The sequence below is a fragment of the Alosa alosa genome, chromosome 15, assembly GCF_017589495.1.
Source record: "Alosa alosa isolate M-15738 ecotype Scorff River chromosome 15, AALO_Geno_1.1, whole genome shotgun sequence".
Lineage (NCBI taxonomy): Eukaryota > Metazoa > Chordata > Actinopteri > Clupeiformes > Clupeidae > Alosa > Alosa alosa.
This window is the reverse complement of record NC_063203.1, coordinates 753,398-772,295: the sequence shown is the minus strand read 5'-3', so window position 1 is coordinate 772,295 and position 18,898 is coordinate 753,398. Positions and strand designations below refer to the sequence as shown.

The 18,898-nt window shown below is 38.7% G+C and overlaps 1 protein-coding gene across 4 annotated transcripts in view; it reads right to left on the bottom strand.

Annotated features, from left to right (window-relative positions):
- Positions 1 to 18,898, bottom strand: part of exoc3l2b (exocyst complex component 3-like 2b) — a 166,775-nt gene that overhangs the window by 37,166 nt on the left and 110,711 nt on the right. For all 4 annotated transcript variants that reach the window (XM_048264542.1, XM_048264543.1, XM_048264540.1 and 1 more), the window contains 6 exons: positions 18,454 to 18,564; positions 17,629 to 17,729; positions 9,544 to 9,657; positions 5,921 to 6,056; positions 2,052 to 2,174; positions 1,727 to 1,882 (listed from right to left, as the gene is read on the bottom strand). In XM_048264542.1, the coding sequence (XP_048120499.1) occupies positions 1,727 to 1,882; positions 2,052 to 2,174; positions 5,921 to 6,056; positions 9,544 to 9,657; positions 17,629 to 17,729; positions 18,454 to 18,564 (741 nt within the window). The remainder of the gene's footprint in view (positions 1 to 1,726; positions 1,883 to 2,051; positions 2,175 to 5,920; positions 6,057 to 9,543; positions 9,658 to 17,628; positions 17,730 to 18,453; positions 18,565 to 18,898) is intronic.

Here is an 18,898-nt window from a genome sequence, read left to right as displayed (position 1 = left end):
AAAAATGTATTATAAGTTTGTTAACATGGGCAAACAGGGCATAATGTAATTACGTATAGTTAATTTGAATAAATACCACAACGGAGCTAATAGTCCAGGCAAAGGTCTGACCCAAAACTAATCGCAACAGAATTTATTTTCACATTTTTATATTTCAATTGGTGATCTTTACACCATAGTAAAAGATCATGAAAATCCAGTTGGTGGAAATATGTTAAAATGAGGGTTGTTTTATGCATTATTCTTCAGCAAATACTGACAAAACTGTAATTAGAATGTTGTAGAATACACATTCTAAAGAATATCTGACCCCATCTAACTTTACGTGGAATTTTAGAATCTTGCATTGTTGAGGAACATTCTTTTATTTTCAAAGAGTGAATTACTTTGGCTTATTTAAGACTGGTTTGTTGCAAAATTGGTGTCTATTTTTACATTGTGGCCCTTTGAATCAATGGAAATGGTTGTTGAATCTTTAAATAGAGCCAAGTGTGTTTTTGCATGTAAGTGTTCCACAATGTGTAATCTGTACAAACACATAGTTAAGCATTATTCAGCCTAGGAAAGTGGTTTTGGTGTTAATGGTGTTACATAATCTGATTTAGAGGTCACTGAAACATACAGTATATCACACTAAAGTATCAGTCCATCATTTTGCAAGTCTTATAGTAATTGACCTCTTGCTCAGGGGTTGACTGATATACTGTCTGTCCAATCAGAGGGGCCTGTATGATGCCCCTTTACTTTGCACAATTTTTGTCTAAAACAATACAGCACAGTATGTTTATGTTAGTGAATGCAGGAATATTGTGAAGGCAAAGTTGAAGATGGTAATTCGACAGAAGGGTGCAGATGGGATAACTGCAGTTAGCCTCCAAGTGACTATTGTTGTGACATCTGGCAAAAATGCTATACTAATAAATATAGTTTAAGATTAATAATTAACAATGCATGCCTATGCATGGGTCATGGTTTACCAAAGTCAAAGAACAGTCAAAACTATACATATTCTAAAAGTATATGCACTGTACATGAAATATAGCATCAATCAACTTATGTCCCAACTTCCTCCATACCATGCATAACACATACTCCTCTATTCTGTATAGGCGAATCAAGTGAACAGCTGATACATTTTGGCCTGCACTATTAAGGGAAACAAATTAAACACCCTAAACTATATATTTTCTGAACGCATATACCCTCCAGAGGAGATATAACACCATTTAAGACATTTCCCATCTTCCTCTATGCCATGCACAATACATTGCCCTCTATTCTGTAAAGGCGAATCTAGTGTAAAGTGGATACATTTTGGCCTATACTGTCCAGGGAAAACAATTTAAACACCATAAACCATATATTTTCTATAAGCATATACCCTCTAGAGGAGATATAACACCATTTAAGACATTTCCCATCTTCCTCTATGCCATGCACAATACATTGCCCTCTATTTTGACCATGTTAACAAACAATTTCAAAAATCTCATAATACATTTTTTGTTTGTCTTGATGTAAGTAATCAACTCAGTAATTTTCATGGTGATATGTGAAGGATAATTTGTTTCCCCTATTTCCGTGAGAAAAATTCTGTATAGGCGCATGAATTAATAACAATACAACTTTTTGAGGGTCTATGTAGCCCTGCTTTTTGACCCAGTTCTTGACACAATTATATGTTGAAATGTGTAGATCTATTTTGCCAGTAGACAAGTTTACTAACCAGATCTTCGAAGACCATTTTAAGTTGTTTTCCTTCATCATGCAGTCGACCTGCCATTTTATGTCTCATCTTCTGTGATGTGCAGATGATCCTTCCACGCATTAGAGCACGAAGATACTCTACCATCACTTGCCTGTGCACATCACCTACAAGGAGCTACAGCAAGTCCATAAACACAGACATTGAAGGTACAGTTTAAAAATATTAATAAATATGAATTAAATATATTAATCTTTAAAAATGTAAATGAAATGGTGGTGAAATTTATGACTGCAGTGTGTGTAGTGTAAATATGAAATATGATGAATAACGGTGAGCACAGTGCCTGGTAAGGTGGACTGGCCATCCTGCTGAAGCCCCTGAAGTGCTCTCTGATACTCATCTCTATTGGCTCAAACACACTTGGATTATTCAGCCACTTCCTTTTCACCAGTTTGTCGAAGAAAGGCTTCAGATGGTGACAGAGAAAAAGAAAAATAATTGGAAACTGAATTTATTGAAGTACCATATTGAGCATGTGTGTTAGGAGGAGATAATAAAAACAAACTAGAAATGCAATTCCAAGGAATTACCAGTGCATGAAAATGCTTAAGTTGTGATGTAAAATATCATGTATCATAGTTAAAATAGATAATACAGAGATGGTTACTACGGTGATGCTAGGATAGACATGGTGGCTGCATAGCTTAATAAAAGTTGATAGTTTAAAAGTAGACTGTTTAAAAGCTGAATGTAGATAGTTTAAAAGTTGTTGATAGCCAGTAGATAGTTTAAAAGTTGTTGATAGACAGCTAGTTTAATAGATAGTTTAAAAGTAGACCGTTTAAAAGTTGAAGGTAAATAGTTTAAAAGTTGTTGACAGACTGGAAGTTTAATGAATGTGTATAGGTAGATATTTGACGATAATTTGACGAAAGTTGGAATGGCTCTATAGTTTGCTAGCAGTTATGCTAAGATTTTTAACTATGCTAACCATGCTACTTAGCTAATGTTTTATAGCAGTGCTAGCAATGCTAACATGCTAACCATGCTACTTAGCTAATGTTTTCTAGCAGTTTAATGAATGTTGATATTCAAATAGTTTAATGGCTGTGTATAAGTAGATATTTGACGATAACTGAAAGTTGGAATGGCTCTAATGTTTGCTAGCAGTTATGCTAAGATTTTTAACTATGCTGACCATGCTACTTAGCTAATGTTTTATAGCAGTGCTAGCAATGCTAACCATGCTACTTAGCTAACTTAGCTAAAATTTTCTAGCAGTTTTGCTAAACATGCTAACTATGCTAATAATGCTAACCTAACTTATCATTTTTAGTAGTTATGCTAACTATGTTAACTAACATGCTAACTATACTAACCATGTGACTTAGCTAACCTAGCTAATCATTTTAGTAGTTATGCTAACTATGCTAACTAGCATGCTAACTATGCTAACCATGTGATTTAGCTAACCTAGCTAATCATTTTTAGTAGTTATGCTAACTAGCATGCTAACAATGCTAACATGTTAACTATACTAACCATGTGACTTAGCTAACCTAGCTAATCAATTTAGTAGTTATGCTAACTATGCTAACTAGCATGCTAACAATGCTAACATGTTAACTATGCTAACCATGTGATTTAGCTAACCTAGCTAATCATTTTTAGTAGTTATGATAACTATGCTAACTAGCATGTTAACAATGCCAACATGATAACTATGCTAACCATGTTACTTAGCTAATCATTTTTAGCAGTTTTGCTAACTATGCTAACTAGCTACAGTGGGTAGGAGTCATAGTTGATGACAAGTAACAGTTACAATGGCTGAACAGTTAAAAAGTTCAGTAGTTTAAAGGGTTAAATTGTTTAACAGTGAAATGTTGTAGTGAGGACTTTTATTTTGAAACAGTTTTTGGCAGAGGAAGCAGTTGAACAGGATGTGTAGTCTTAATAGGGCCAGTTTGTATGCTTAAAGCCTGAGACTGGCAGTTGATCCAGGTGGCCTGAACACCTGCCATAGGATTCTAATTGTTTAACGGCCGTATTATGATGTCACAATCGGCAATGTTAAGTCTATGGGGATTTTTAAAAAGTTTTTCTTTAATAGTTTAAAAAGTATAAAAGTTTCAAAGTTGAAAAGACATAGCAGCTTCGTCCGTTTGAATACCTACGTTACAAAGTTTGAATGAAGTTTCTAAGTTAAACTGTTCAAGAGAAATAGCGTACGGAAAAAGTGGTAAGCGGAATAATAATAATAAGAAGTTGTTGCCTAGGAAGAACAGTACAGTGCATTTTCATGCACTGTAATAAGAAGTTGTTGAAGTTGCCTAGGAAGAACAGTACAGTGCATTTTCATGCACTGTAATTAAGTCTTTTTCAGAAGCTATCTATCAAGCACTATCATATAGATAGATAGATAGATAGATAGATAGATAGATAGATAGATAAATAGATAGATAGATAGATGGATAGATATACTTTATTGCCACACAACCATGTTGGTGGTAATTGTTAACATAATATAATAGTTGGATATAATCCATATTATCTAGCCTGAATACAGTAGGGTAGAGGTATAACTCACAAGTTGGTACAGTAAGTGGAAGAAATTGGGAATGGGAATTCCATCAGAGACAGCTCAATGATTAAATAGGCTGCAAAACAACAATTAACTTGGTCCAAGCATGTTGTGTTTGCTTATTTTGTACCACATTTTATACAGTTTGTGGGATTTGTGATTGTTGTTTCAGAGGCTGTGCTGATGGTGCCAGGTTAAACAGATATGGCCATGTATTCTCTTTGGGATTGAGTAAATAACTGCATTTAACCCGTAGAACTCCAGCCATTGGGTGAATTACGGTCTATGGATAGATGGCGCTGTTGCTGATCTAGTTAATCTACCCATTGTCGCTCCCCGATGTGAGTCGCTACCGAATGTGAGTTGCGCACATGCGTCACTTTGCAACTTTGCGACTACGAGTGTTGCTGTTAGCCACAGAATAATGACATAGGTACATTAGCCTACATAGCAGTAATTTCTTATTTAGCGTTAGGCATCGCATTTTCACGACATGATCTCTGTCAGTTCTAGATTAGAGGCTGAAGTAGCCTACAAGAACCTGCTAACGAGAGACTTCTGTAATATAAATATAATAAAAATGGACCTACAATAACAATTATAGATAGCTTATGGATTTCACAAATTTCAGTATAAAACAGGCGCGCCCAACTTGCTTGCAGTCAGATCCTTTGGCGTTATGCCGTAAACCTATCAATCTGAACATGCACGCCTCACATCCGGTAGCGACTCACATCAGGGAGTGACACCCACCCCTGGACAGGAAATGACTTCCCTACAAACGTTCCCATGGTCATTTCAGTTTACTTCCTGGTTGGTTTGTTGGTCAAAAATAATAATAAAATGATGTTTTGTGAGTTTTCCCCCGCTATTATATTTTCGCAACATCTTTGACACATTCCGGTAATGGTAAAAAAATACATGTTTTTAAATTGACAATAATATTGGTTCTATTTCATGGACCAGAAAACCGCTTAGCTTAACGTAGATATTAGCCAAATGCTATGCTAAGTCTAACCTATGGGTGCTGTACCTCAAATTTTGGGTACTGTGAAGTGTTTGGCATTAGGGACCAGTTTCTGGAGATTTGGCTCTGGAGATGATGTATACCAAATTTCAAGAGAAGTGGATGAACTTTTACTTTCACTTTTTGTGTGATTTGTAGTATTTGCTGCCCAACCACTTTCATGGCAGAAAAAAGCAGATGCGTAATAATAAATCCCCTAATGGTTAAAAATATTAAGTAACAAGGCCAGAGTTGAGTCATGCATGACCTATCATGGCCTCCAGAGTTATTGCCTAGTTAATGGCTTAAAAGAGCCATTTAATTTGACGTAGTTAAGTTGCCCCCAAAGGCTCTGATATATGCAATTCAGTTGCATATTATTCCATAAGGCTCTGATGCAATTCAGTTGCATATTATTACATATTAAATGCATATTCTAGTTTTATTCAAAACTACACCTATCATTGTTATTTTGGTCCCAAATGAAAATTTACACTTGTTATCCTCCAACAATAGACCCTAGGTTGTTGTTTGACCTGAGTATCTTTTAAGCTGTTTTACAAAGTTGCTAATGATCTAATTTACTCAGGCAATATTTTTGTAGCATATCATAATCACTTACCCTAATATTTTCAAAAAGTCTGTCACTTAAAAGTCTCACTCCAAGGTTCACGACTCTATCCAGGGAAGCATTGGCTCTGTGAGCAGAGTCTGCACTAGCAGCAGATTCACAACGCTGACACTGTTGCACAAATTTCCTGTGTATGGACACACACACACACACACACACACACACACACAAACACACCAAAACATTTAAATACACACATACACACAGAGAAGTAAACACACACACACAGGGTCACATACTGTAGTACAGACAAGCAAAACAAAACAGACACCCTGTAAAGTCAAGTGTGCGTCATCATTTACTTGGTTAAATTCAAGCTTTTCATCTATGTCTGACCAAAAACTTATTTTGCTCATCACTTTCAGGGGGCAATAAAAACAGCAACACAACAGGCTCTAATTTGTATGACGCGCAAACTAACACTAATTACTAAGCAAGACACAACACGCAAACATAACATGGATCAGTGCACAAACAATGAAGTTCTCAGGAATTGATCTCCTTTAAAGTCATTCCATTGCCATGAAAGCTGTAAAGAAGCATTTGACAGGTTTGCAGCTTAAATAAGCCTATGCAAATCAAATTTAAAAGCAAGTTTCTGATTTCCTTCTCAGAAAAACCTACTAGATTAGGGCCGTTTTAGCCTGCTACATTAAAGGCTTTTTTACCTTAAAATGATGTTTCCAAAAACATTTTGATAGCACATAAATTCTTAATAGGGCGAACGGCACCTGCAACACTCTGAGCAGGCATCGAAATGGAAAAGAGCTGCTATGCTATAGGCTGTAGAGTACAAATAGACAGGCTACTTCGGAGCTCTCTTTCTACAGACTGCTGTCGGTGCATTCTCTCTATATTGTATAGGAATTATGCTTATAGTTTGTTGAAAAAGATGCACACTTAGTTAATTTATTATTGTCCTTCTCAACTGTAGGGGGACCCCAAGAGCAAATCTTCTTTCATGCTGCTGGAAAGCAGGGCATTTATCAATTTGAACGTGAGTGGTGTCACCAATTCATTCACTAATTCAAGTCTCAATTCTTATACCTACGTTTTTGAGGTGGCATATTACGGATCATCAGTAAATCAGCAGAGGATGAGAAAGCTGAAGTTGAATTCAATGATTTTAAATGTTGTATTGAAAATGTTCTAACTTATCACTGTGAATGCTTTTACATTTTGCTATATTTTCTTTATTCTGTTTCCTATTTGTACTTTTAATTGTGTTTTAATAATCTCCCTCCCTCAATTCGATTAGCAGACACCCTCCCTATTTTTAAGTCTAAACTTAAAACATACCTCTTTAGTGCTTCCCATAGTTAGGTATGGTGCAGTGTGGAACTTCAACCACCTCAGGGTTTTTTGGAATGGACCACCCTGCTGTGTCGTCGTGTGGCTGGCACCCCAGTCATGCGTGCGATGGTGATCACTGACCATACCTGCGCTGGTGCTGACTACCCCTCACCACGCCTTAGTTATGCTGCTATAGTATAGCGCTGTCATGGACTTTTCATGTGTCACGCCGTACAACCCATCTTCTCTCTTCCCTCCCTCTCGCTAAACTGTCCCTCCTACCTCTTCTCTCTGTCTTGCCGTTCAACTCCCTCTTCTCCCCCCCTCTCTCTCTACTCTCCTTCTCTTGCCTTTTCTCTCTAGTATAACACTATATAGTACCATTGAAATACTAACCATCATGACTACCATCATGACTAATGAATACTAACAATACTAATCCACTCTATATGTCTCTTTTTTCCCCCCTTACCTCACTTGTGATGTAAACCATTACCAGCCATCAGCCATCCTTGTGTTTGGCCCTAATCGCACCTGAAGTCCCATCCCTATGACTGCCCTACCATCGCCTGTTGCTGTCCCCTTACCCGGACTCCTGGCCCGCACAGCCTAGTGACCCACTACTTGCCCTACGACAACTCCTAATCCCTATGGACAATTCATTCCCTACACTGGACTATTTGAACTTTCTGACACTAAATAGGATTCATGTATTATCATACTGGATATGTAACCATCCTACCTCTTTGTAACATCTACCTCAGGTGGCTTTAAACACCATGTTCTATTCTCTACACCTAACTAACCTTTCATTTAGCATGTACACAGACCTTACTGCCCTGTAACTGACCCTAGGCAGATGGATCAGGCCCTTGAGTCGTAGATCTGCTTGAGGTTTCTTCCTATATGTATCTCCAATTCGAGGGAGTTTTTCCTCTCTCTGAACGTTTTAACACTCTGAAACGTCATGAGACATGTGTAATGTTTTGGCGCTCTATAGGTGAAAACAAATTTAAATTTTGTGTTGTATGTTTTGTTTTCCTTCTTATTAAGTGCTACCTTTCTTGGCCTGGGCTCATTTGGAAGAGATTTGTCTCAATGTGACTACCCTGGTTAAACAAAGGATAAAATCCAAGCCCACAGCAATATTGCAATAAACAAACTACTGTAATCGCGTCTAGCACATTCACTTTAATGGTATCGTAATGCTCAACAATGCTATTGGCCGGCTTTAACCAAACTTTTCACTAGTTTCACTAGACACCTGACTCTGCCCACTTTGTACCTTTGATCACATCTTACCCCTTGTTTTACTGTGCATGCACTATAATTATCACTGGGGGAATATGATACAATCCTCAGGCCCTAAATGTTCAAAAATGCTATTTGTTAACTCATTGAGTGCCAAAAACGTAATATTACGTTTTTCCTTCCCATGCGTTGAGTGCCAAAAACGTAATATTACGTTTTTAGCTTCTTTTTTTAAAATTACGAAACTAGACACTCTAACACACTTTATATGTGATTTTGGGAACTCTGTGATGAATGGAAATTAAATATATGACGATCGAAAACTCATGAAAACACACAATCTGGACATTTTATCATAACTCGGTTGCCGCTTTGGGTCGAATCAGTGACGCATGCACGTCATCTCAAAACCAGGCCATTTTCGTGGGTCTATCACTAGGTGGCAGTCTCGCCAGGTCTTGCTGATCACTTCATGAAAGACGTTATATCTCCATTTCTAGAAAAAAACAGCGATTTCGATAAAAACTAGCCACTGTTTAGCTTGGGATTTCTCAGGAACAGAGGCGTGTAAAAATACACGGTTTGCACCCACTGAGAGCTTAAAGTCTCACCTTTTAAACGAGCCATTGTATGTGTTCATAGCTATAACACAGAATATGCTGTGGCTGTACAAAAAGCATCAACAATGGTCTAGATTGCTGGCACTCTAGGACAAAGCTTCCGAAAACAGCTTGGCATTCAATGAGTTAAGCAATAAATATACAAATATTGCAATCACCACTTATTTTCACTGTGTGGTTTCTGCAGCATGGAAGCCTGTTCATAGTGCATGCTGCTACAATTGACACTTTTAGTGTTTTCATAGGCATATCATAGCATATCAGCAAGCATTTGTCAGTGCTAATGTTTATGGTGTTTATAAGCCTTTTATGCAGTTAGCTTGCTTGTTTCAGATCAAAACATAATGGTACTTCAATGCAGTAATTCTACCCATCCACATTTAGTCCATACCATTGTCTCCAAATGTATATGTTCATAAACATCTGACCATGCAAAGCACACCAACAAACCTAAAAGATGGACAGCAGTTGACCAGCGCAATGATTGTAGAAATGTATCCATTTCCATCTTCTCCAAATTCCCACACAAGAGGTTCAAGGAACATTTCAACTTTCCTCTGGAAGCTATAGAAACATTTATAGGAGATTATTAATTAAGGACCAGAAATAATATATCAAATAAACATACCAGCCACAGAGAAATGTTAGCCACAATTTCTAGGCATTCAAGGAGGACCAGATGATATTAAGTGTTAAACTGTTAGTTTTCATGTTTCCCGTTCCAAGCATCAGCTGACTTGCGAAGGCTTGAATGTGTTTAAGCAGTGGACTCTGTATTACAAACCTCCTTAAAGGAAAAATCCGGAGTTAAAACAACCTGGGTTGCGGTAGTCAAGTCAAGTCAAGTCAGTTTAATTTTTATAGCGCAGTTAACCCGCACAGAGTGCAACCCAAAGCGTTCCACGTACAAGACACATAATAAAAAGACAAAAGATGCCGGAAGGAGTGGCATAGCAAACCCGTGACATCAAGACATGACAAATACATTTAAAAAATAACAAACACAAAAGAAGCCGGATGTAGCGGCGTAGTAGCCAGCCTACCCGTGACACCAAGACATACAAGACACACAACAAATTAACAAATGAAAAGTAAAAAAATAAAATAGAAAATAAAAAATCATGTTAAATTAGTCCAATTTCCAAACTGGCTGAAAATGTCCAATAGTAGTGTCAAACTAGATGTACCGCAGAGCGGTACAAAATATGACCGCCGCCCAGTCCAGCACATTTTTTCCACAAAAAGAAATCACGCTGAAAGGCCTATATGATTCTAACTGTCTCAACTGTCTCACTAAATTGCAAATTGCACACTCAATTCTCACTGGTATCTGCTAGACAACAAGTACCAAAACATGATTAGTTCATAGATTTCACATGTAAAATTCATTTTATACAACCCCACCTCCATCTTGGCTGTTCATAATTCTGAGAAATTCTTGATTGTTTGTGTTATGTTTATGTTATGTGTGTGGGTGTGTGTGTGTGTGTGTGTGTGTGTGAGTGGGTGCGTGCTTGTGTGTGTGCCTGTGTATGTGCCTGTGCATGCAAGCGTACATATGTCTACTGTGTGAGTATGTGTCATACGTATGATTACTGTGAATGTATGTGTGTGTGTGTATCTGTTTGAGCACATGTGTGCACATGAAATGGGTTAACATGACCCCTGGAGGCAAACATATGGAAAAAAATGGTCATCCTAGGCCCTACAGTTCTCAAGATATTCACAGAGAACTGTGTCTGCCCCTACCCTCCTTTGGGGGGTCCAGTCCAGCTGGGGCTACAGATCAAAAACTTAAAAAAAATGACGGTTCCATGCTATCCATGTGGGGTACATGCCCACCAAGTTTTGTGTACCCGGTCTTTCAGTGTCCCGAATCCTTGTTGGTGTATGGGCCACTAAATGTACACATAAATTATTTTATTGTAAGGCCCCCATGAACGAAAGTACACAAAACTTGGCATGCATTCGAAGGGTGTCATAATGATCCTACACTTTTAATTTCATGCAGTTTTGACCTTGTCAGCCAGAGATATTGTGATGAAAACACCTAATTTTTTGCTTTCTAATTTTTCACTAGGTGGCGCTATACATGAAATAAGTGGTAATGGGCTGGGTTGACATGGCCCCTTAAGACCAACATACATAAAAAAGGTGGACCTCCTAGGCCCTACGGTTCTCGAGATATTCACAGAAAACTGTCTCCGGCCACCTACAGGCCAGTTGGTGTACAGTAACATAAATTAATTTATTGTGTGGCCCCCCATGAACGAAAGTACACAAAACTTGGCATGCATTCGAAGGGTGTCATAATGATCCTACACTTTTAATTTCATGCAGTTTTGACCTTGTCAGCCAGAGATATTGTGATGAAAACACCTAATTTTTTGCTTTTTAATTTTTCACTAGGTGGCGCTTATACATGAAATAAGTGGTAATGGGATGGGTTGACATGGCCCCTTAAGACCAACATACAAAAAAAGGTGGACCTCCTAGGCCCTACGGTTCTCGAGATATTCACAGAAAACTGTCTCCGCCACCTACAGGCCAGTTGGTGTACAGTAACATAAATTAATTTATTGTGTGGCCCCCATGAACGGAATTCCACAAAACTTGGCGTGCATACAGAGGGTGTCATAATGATCCTACACTTCCAATTTCGTGCAGTTTTGACTATGTTAGGTCACAGATACCTTCAATTACAACACCTCATTTTTACTTTTTTGTGTTTAACTAGGTGGCTTATACATGAAATGAGTGGTTATGGAATGGATTGACATGGCCCCTTGAGATCAACATACAAAAAAGGTCCTCCTAAACCCCACGGTTTTGAGATATTCACAGAAAACGGCGGTTCGCCCCTACCCTCCTTTCGGGGTCTAGTCCAGTGGGGGCTACAGATCAAAACGAAAAAAACGATGGTTCCATGCTATCCATGTGGGGTTACATGCCCACCAAGTTTCGCGGTACCCGGTCTTTCAGTGTCCGGGAATCATTGACGGAAATGTGGGGCGAAAAAAAAAAAAAAAAAAAAAAAAAATCTGACTAAACCTATATGACCGCCGGCCAAGCGCCGGCGGTCATAATAAGTGGGCGCGTTCAAACATGCCGTTCAGCCAGATCTGCACAACGCTAGAAGTCGAACATGCCCACTGATTTGACATTACTGGAACACAAAGTCAAACAATGTGCTTCCTTCAGAAACAGGTCTTGTGTGTACCTCTCTGTACACTTTCAAAGTTCACAATACTTTAGTCTTGTCAGTGATGCACAGTGCGGAGGATGATGAGATAGTGAGGAGGATGGTGAGATGGTGAGGCAAAAATATCCATAAGGATCACAGTTGGAGAGTAAAAAAGTAGCAGCTTGAAGTCACCAAATCTCCAAAAAACATCAGATTCAACCTCCATACTAATACATTATTTAGAAGGCATTTAACTACAAATGAAATGAAAATTGAGCTTTTTGGCAACAAACACTCAAGGGTTGTTTGGTGAACATAGAAAGATGCTGATGCCTACTGTTAAATATGATGCAGGGTCAGTGTTGCTTTGGGGCTGTTTTTCCTCCAAATGCCCTATGAACCTTGAAGTAATATGAACTCCCTAAAATACCTAGACATTTTGAATCAAAATCTGGCTGCCTCTGACATCACACTAAATCCCAGTCATGACTCTCAGTCTCAGGTCAATGAGTCAAAATTCCAATTTGATATGACAGCATTGACAGGATTTTATTATTATTCCGCTGACCGCTTTTTCTGCACACAATTTCTCTTCAACCGTTTAACCTAGAACCTTCGTTCAAACTTGGTAACGTGGGTCTTCAAATGGACCAGGTTGCTATGACTTTTCATATTTGTAACTTTTATACTTTTTACACTATGAATTAAAAACTATTTAAAATTAAAGACTTAACATTGGCTATTATGACATCATGATAGCAACTAGAAATGCAATTCCCAAGGAATTACTAGTGCATGAAAATGCAAAAAATATTATGTCAAATATTATACAGAGTAAAAACAAATAATGCCGATATAGTTGCTATATTGTTGCTAGGGTACATATAATGGTTGCTATGCCAAATAAAGTGGTTGTTATGCTGGTCACTAGTGTAATCATGTTGGTTGCTATGGTGGTTGCTAGGTTGACATAGTAGTGGTTGCTAGGTTGTTGTTATGATAATTCAGATGGTTGCTAAGTTGTTGCTAGGGGACATATGGTGGTTGCTATGCAAAATAAAGCATTTGCTATGACGGTTGCTAGGGTAATCATCTTGGTTGCTATGGTGGTTGCTAGGCTGACATTATAGTGGTGGTTGCTAGGTTGTTGCTAGGGTCATTAAGATGATTGCTAAGGTGTTGCTAAGGTAGTTGTGGCGGTTGCTATAGTTACTCAATCAATGAGATTAACCTAGCAACTAGCACAGCAACAACAATAACTAATCTAGCAACAGCCTAGCAACCACCTCAAGTGCCCTAGCAACAACCTATCAACCTCTTCCACGATGACAACCTAGCAACCAACATAGCAACCAACATGATTAACCTAGCAACCAGCATAGCAACCACCACAATTACCCTAGCAACAGCCTAGCAACCATATCAAATACCCTAGCAACAGCCTAGCAACCTAGCTAAGTAACATGGTTAGCATAGCATAACTGCTAGCAAACATTAAATAAGTGACATGGTTAGCATAGTTAATATTGTTAACATAAGTATTATACTCTTTATGGTTTAAATACAGTGACCAAAAGATCAAAAGAGTATAATACTTATGTTAACAATATTAACTATGCTAACCATGTTTATGGTGAGGGAAATTTGGTCACTGTATTTATCCCAATCTGTGAATTAGTGACCGATCAGCACACAGTGAACACATAGTGAGGTGAAGCACACACTAATCCCGACGCAGTGAGTTGTCTGCTACAGCGGCGCTCGGGGTGCGGTGAGGAGCTAGGTGCCTTCCTCAAGGGTACTTCAGCCGTGCCTACTGGTCGGGGTTCAAACCAGCAACCCTCCGGTTACAAGTCCGAACCCCTAATCTGTATAGGATTGTTAGCATAACTGCTAGCAAACATTAGCTAAGTAACATGGTTAACATAGTTAGCATGACTGCTAGCAAACATTAGCTAAGTTAGCTGTTTTAACACTACAGTGGGTCCCAGTTAAGTTTGGACGGGTTCCTTCATTAATAACGCACCCCATTTTCTCAGCAGAAATGGCACAAACTGCAGTTGACACAAACAACCACAAGGTGTCATTTGGGAATTCTGCCACTACTATTTTTGATGCGACTTGACTTAACTGCTTCCATGACGCAGTGAGCCATTACCAAAGATATATGATAATACAATAGCGTGAGTTTATATATCTTATACTGTAGTGAATGTGACCGGCATAATTCACCTTTGTTATTAAGTGTGGTTCTACACACCGTTTATATTAAACACAGCACTTTGTTCTGTCTGTAGTTACTTCATGTAAGTATAACTGTTCAGGGATCGTGGTCCCTCCCCCTTGTGTGCTCAACGTGAGAAATTGTCTCTTGCGATTTACTGCAATTTCCACAATACCCTATTTGTCACAGTTATAGATTTGATAGTGTAACAATAAGCGCATTAAATTGATCACGGTAGTTTAAGCTTACACTTAAACAGACAAAACATTCTAATATGAAAATGTAGATGCAATTGTTGTAAAATGGTGCAGCTCCTTTAAGAAAGCCCCGTGCACAGGGATGGAAAGAGAGAAAGCGAGAGGGGATGTGTGTTAGAACTTAGATGCGTGTGAAAAAAGTAGACGTGCTGTTGAGACTGGAGCGAGTCATATTCAAAATAATGCAAAAAATAAAATCTGCAGATAAAACCAATTATCCTCATTCATTGCAACCGCAGCATGCCTGCTTGCCGACGTTCAAACGAAAAAGATATCAAAGCACCTTTTGCGTTTCAATGTAGCACGAACAGCTGGACAAATGATTTAGCTAATTGATTATAGCCTGCACACCAGCAATTGTTGAACATTTACCTGTACAAGACAGTAGCCCAGCCTAACAAGCATGTTGCATGTTGTAGGCCTACTGTAGAAATTTCACTTAAATTGCAACCTAACATGCCTGCTTGCCGGCGTTCAAGCGACAACGAAAAAAAGATATCAAAGCAACAAGAGGGTTAAGTCTGAATGACACGGAGTTCAGACTCATATTGCTCCCTCATAACCATCTATAAAAAAGTGTTTTTCTTTTCTTTTTTTGAGCACGTCGAATCCCAGGACATAACGCACTGGAACTTATAATAGGCTTGAGATATAATTCCAAAGGGGGCAGATAGGGGCCTACTGCACTCAAAACTTAAAAAGATTGAACGAAGCTTCCCGAAATTTGAAATTGCGATCAGTGACTGATCAGTGATCTGTCAAGTTTGCACAGGGCCTCGCACCCCCTTGCGACGGCCCTGCAGCTCCTCCTAAGACAGCGAGGAAAAAGAAAAATGGAAAAATACTAACGTTTAATGTTACTATACTAACGTTTATTAACGTTTCAATGTGTCGATGTTTTTGACTAACTAACATCGAAACGTTAGTCAATGTTTAATAATGTTCTGCACCTTTTACTAAAGAATAAGGAAAATTAAGAAGACATCTGAGCTGCACCGGCGCCTCTCCTTCTCTCTAACACTTTTTGGCTTTGGCTAAATATTTCTAAAATCATTTGAGTTTCACTAGTCACATGTTTTAACAAGGAACACTTGTTATTGAACTAATAACAGACGTGTGTCGAAAATTGACTTTATTTTCCATACGGAGAAATAACATATGCAGAGTCTAACCAAGGTCAATCTGGCCTAAAAAGCCCTCAAACCTGAAAACACATGAGGCAAAAGTGCAAAACATCACAAAACTAACTAAACTAACACGCGCATATTTTTGTATTGCAATCATTGTAGCCTACAGTTGTAACAGCGCGTAACAGTCGTTTTACTCCCCGTATGCGCTCATTATAAAGAACGTTTAAAGTGTTCCAAAAACAGCTATCAACTAGGCCTAATCACCAAACGTATTATAAACAAGTATTGCCAGGAGCAACACCTTGCAAAAAATTATAACAATAGGCCTAGGCCTTTATATGGCTCTGCTCCTGCCTAGATTCGAACTCAGAACTGCCTGAAAGTTGCAGACCTGTTCTGGATAGACGCGCATTAACCCACTCGACCGTCAGACAACTCTATCTGCTTCGAGTAGGCCTATTGGGTAGGACTGTAGCATACACTGGTTGCTGTGGCACAGTCTTGAGTGACCGAATTAATTTTCCTTTGTCATATGAATGCTGTCATTTTGTTAACATTAAGGAGATGCTGTAGGCAAAGGCTATATTTAACCTCGTTAGTGTAGTAAAACAAATCAGAACTATTCACGAGGTTTCTGGGCAGCATATTTATGTTCTGTTAGCAAGCGAACTTCTCATGACTGCCGACAAAGTAGCCTACTGCCAGCTGACGAAGCTCTCATTTTAAAAGATTACTGAGAGACAGGCACTGTACAATCAAGACATCTTGCCACTGAATCCAAAACTATGTTTAACATTATGTACAAAGCTTATCGGCTACAGTGGACTAGCATGTTGCAGGGGCTGCTAAAAACACAGAGAAACGCACTGAAAACTCGGCCAATCACAGCCCTTGCTGTCGAATGCTCCGTCCGGTTCGACCATAGAACGCCACAGCGGACTATGCTGCCCCCAAGCGGCTGCAGTTGTACTTACATTTCACCCAGCTGCGTGAATCACCTTGATGGTGAATGAAGTGTCAATTCTTAACTGGGACCCACTGTATATTTTACATCATAGGTTTTACATTGTCATGCACTGGTAATTCCCTGGAATTACGTTTTCTAGTTGCTGTTACTGCTGCTGTTTTTGGGGTCAGAAAAAGCGAAAGCCGCCGTTGAAGCAGGCAGCTCACTGCGCCGGGATTAGTGTGTGCTTCACCTCACTCTGTGTTCACTGTGTGCTGTTTGTGTTTCACTAATTCACCGATTGGGTTAAATGCAGAGACCAAATTTCCTTCACGGGATCAAAAAATATATACTTAATACTATAGATTTACACCTCTAATGTAGTATAGCATACTGTAATTTTGTATCGTAGGTCTGCAATAATCAGGAGGAATTCTTTTAAATTACCTAATGATTTCATGTCAATACCCCTTTTTCCAGATCACATACATGCTGATGAATAATTGTTGGTGTGTTTGTTGTGGTACAAATCATGTTATACCATTATACAGCCCTACACAATTAGCACCCCTGGAATCTTTTGATGATTTATCTTGGTCTCACACTGAAAACACTGAGGAAAAATCCAATCTTGATGGGAATAAATCACCTCATCAAGAAAATTATTTGTAACAAAAACACATGTGCCACAATAATTTGCACCCCAATATCCAATACTTCAATACTGTAAAGCCTTCAATAAAACAGCTCTTATGTGTTATCATATAACATCTTCTAAAGTTGGTGAATCTCACCTGTACAGGAAGTCTGCCAACCCATTTAGACTGCACTGGGACACACGAGCCCCAAGGTCTTTGCTTATTGCAGCTGATCTGTCTAGGTCTTCCTGCAACATCTTTAAGATAACATACAATAAAAACAAAGCACTGACTCAATCATAATAGCACATTGTTATTAGACCAATTCAACCACTCAGAATGAAGAGATTTATATCCATGTGCCTTTGGCCATCTATCTCCATGCAACTTTTACTGATATCCGCAAATAAAAGGCTACACATACGGAGGCATTTATTCCAGAATTCCTAGGGTTAGGGTTAGGGTTAAGCCTAGGTGCCTGTTCAGGTTTAACACTATGTGACATTAACCTTGAAATCCAGACCCGGAAATCTAGAAAGATTAAGGGTCTGGCCACAAGTAATGAAAATGGCCCAACTCGAGGGGCGGCACCAAGCATCCATTTTAAACTCTCACTGCACATAATTGGATTACACTACGACCAATGTTTACTGACTGATTCTGGACTACGACGATTGGTGCAGCTCGGTTTCATGGGCATAGGTAATGAGCATCATTACTCATTGCCAGAGTAACTCGCTGAGCAAATTCAAATTGTGCTCTCGCGAGAACTCTGGATTTCCAGGGTAATGTGACATTGCACTGAGGTAATACTGACAATGAATAGGTCTATATTAGTAACATGTCATCATCATAATTAACTAACTAATTTTAGTTGGCATTTGCCATCACATGTTTATAACAGGACTCTTATAATGAAATGCTCAAGTAAAGTACAGATTTTCTGTGAGATATGTTCAACATGTCCTGTTGGTAACTGACTTGAGTGACAGTATCAGCTAAGGAGATCTGGCAGTCCTCTGAGCTTAAACATTCCTTCCAACTCTTCTCTTCCTCATCCAGCAAACGGGAAAGCTCATTGGTCACTTTTCCCTAAAACAGGGCATCAAACATCAAATATTAGAATGCAACTGTTTGTTTGCTATAATCATAAAAATGTTACTTTCACAACATGTCTGGAATATTCTGTCCAGATTGGCTCTTCCCTATTTAGGTAGGAGTTGCATAATGTAGCAAAGGAAAGAATGTGTTGGGCTTCTATTGTGTGATGACGATTGTGGACAGGAAAACCATGACTTGACCCTGAAATGCCTTACTGTAACGAGATGCTGGGTTTGTCCACCACTTAAAGTGAATAGGAAGTGCCTCAGGTTCACCCTTTCCGCATACCAAGACAAGAAATTCACCAGCAGGTTACTGAACTAAT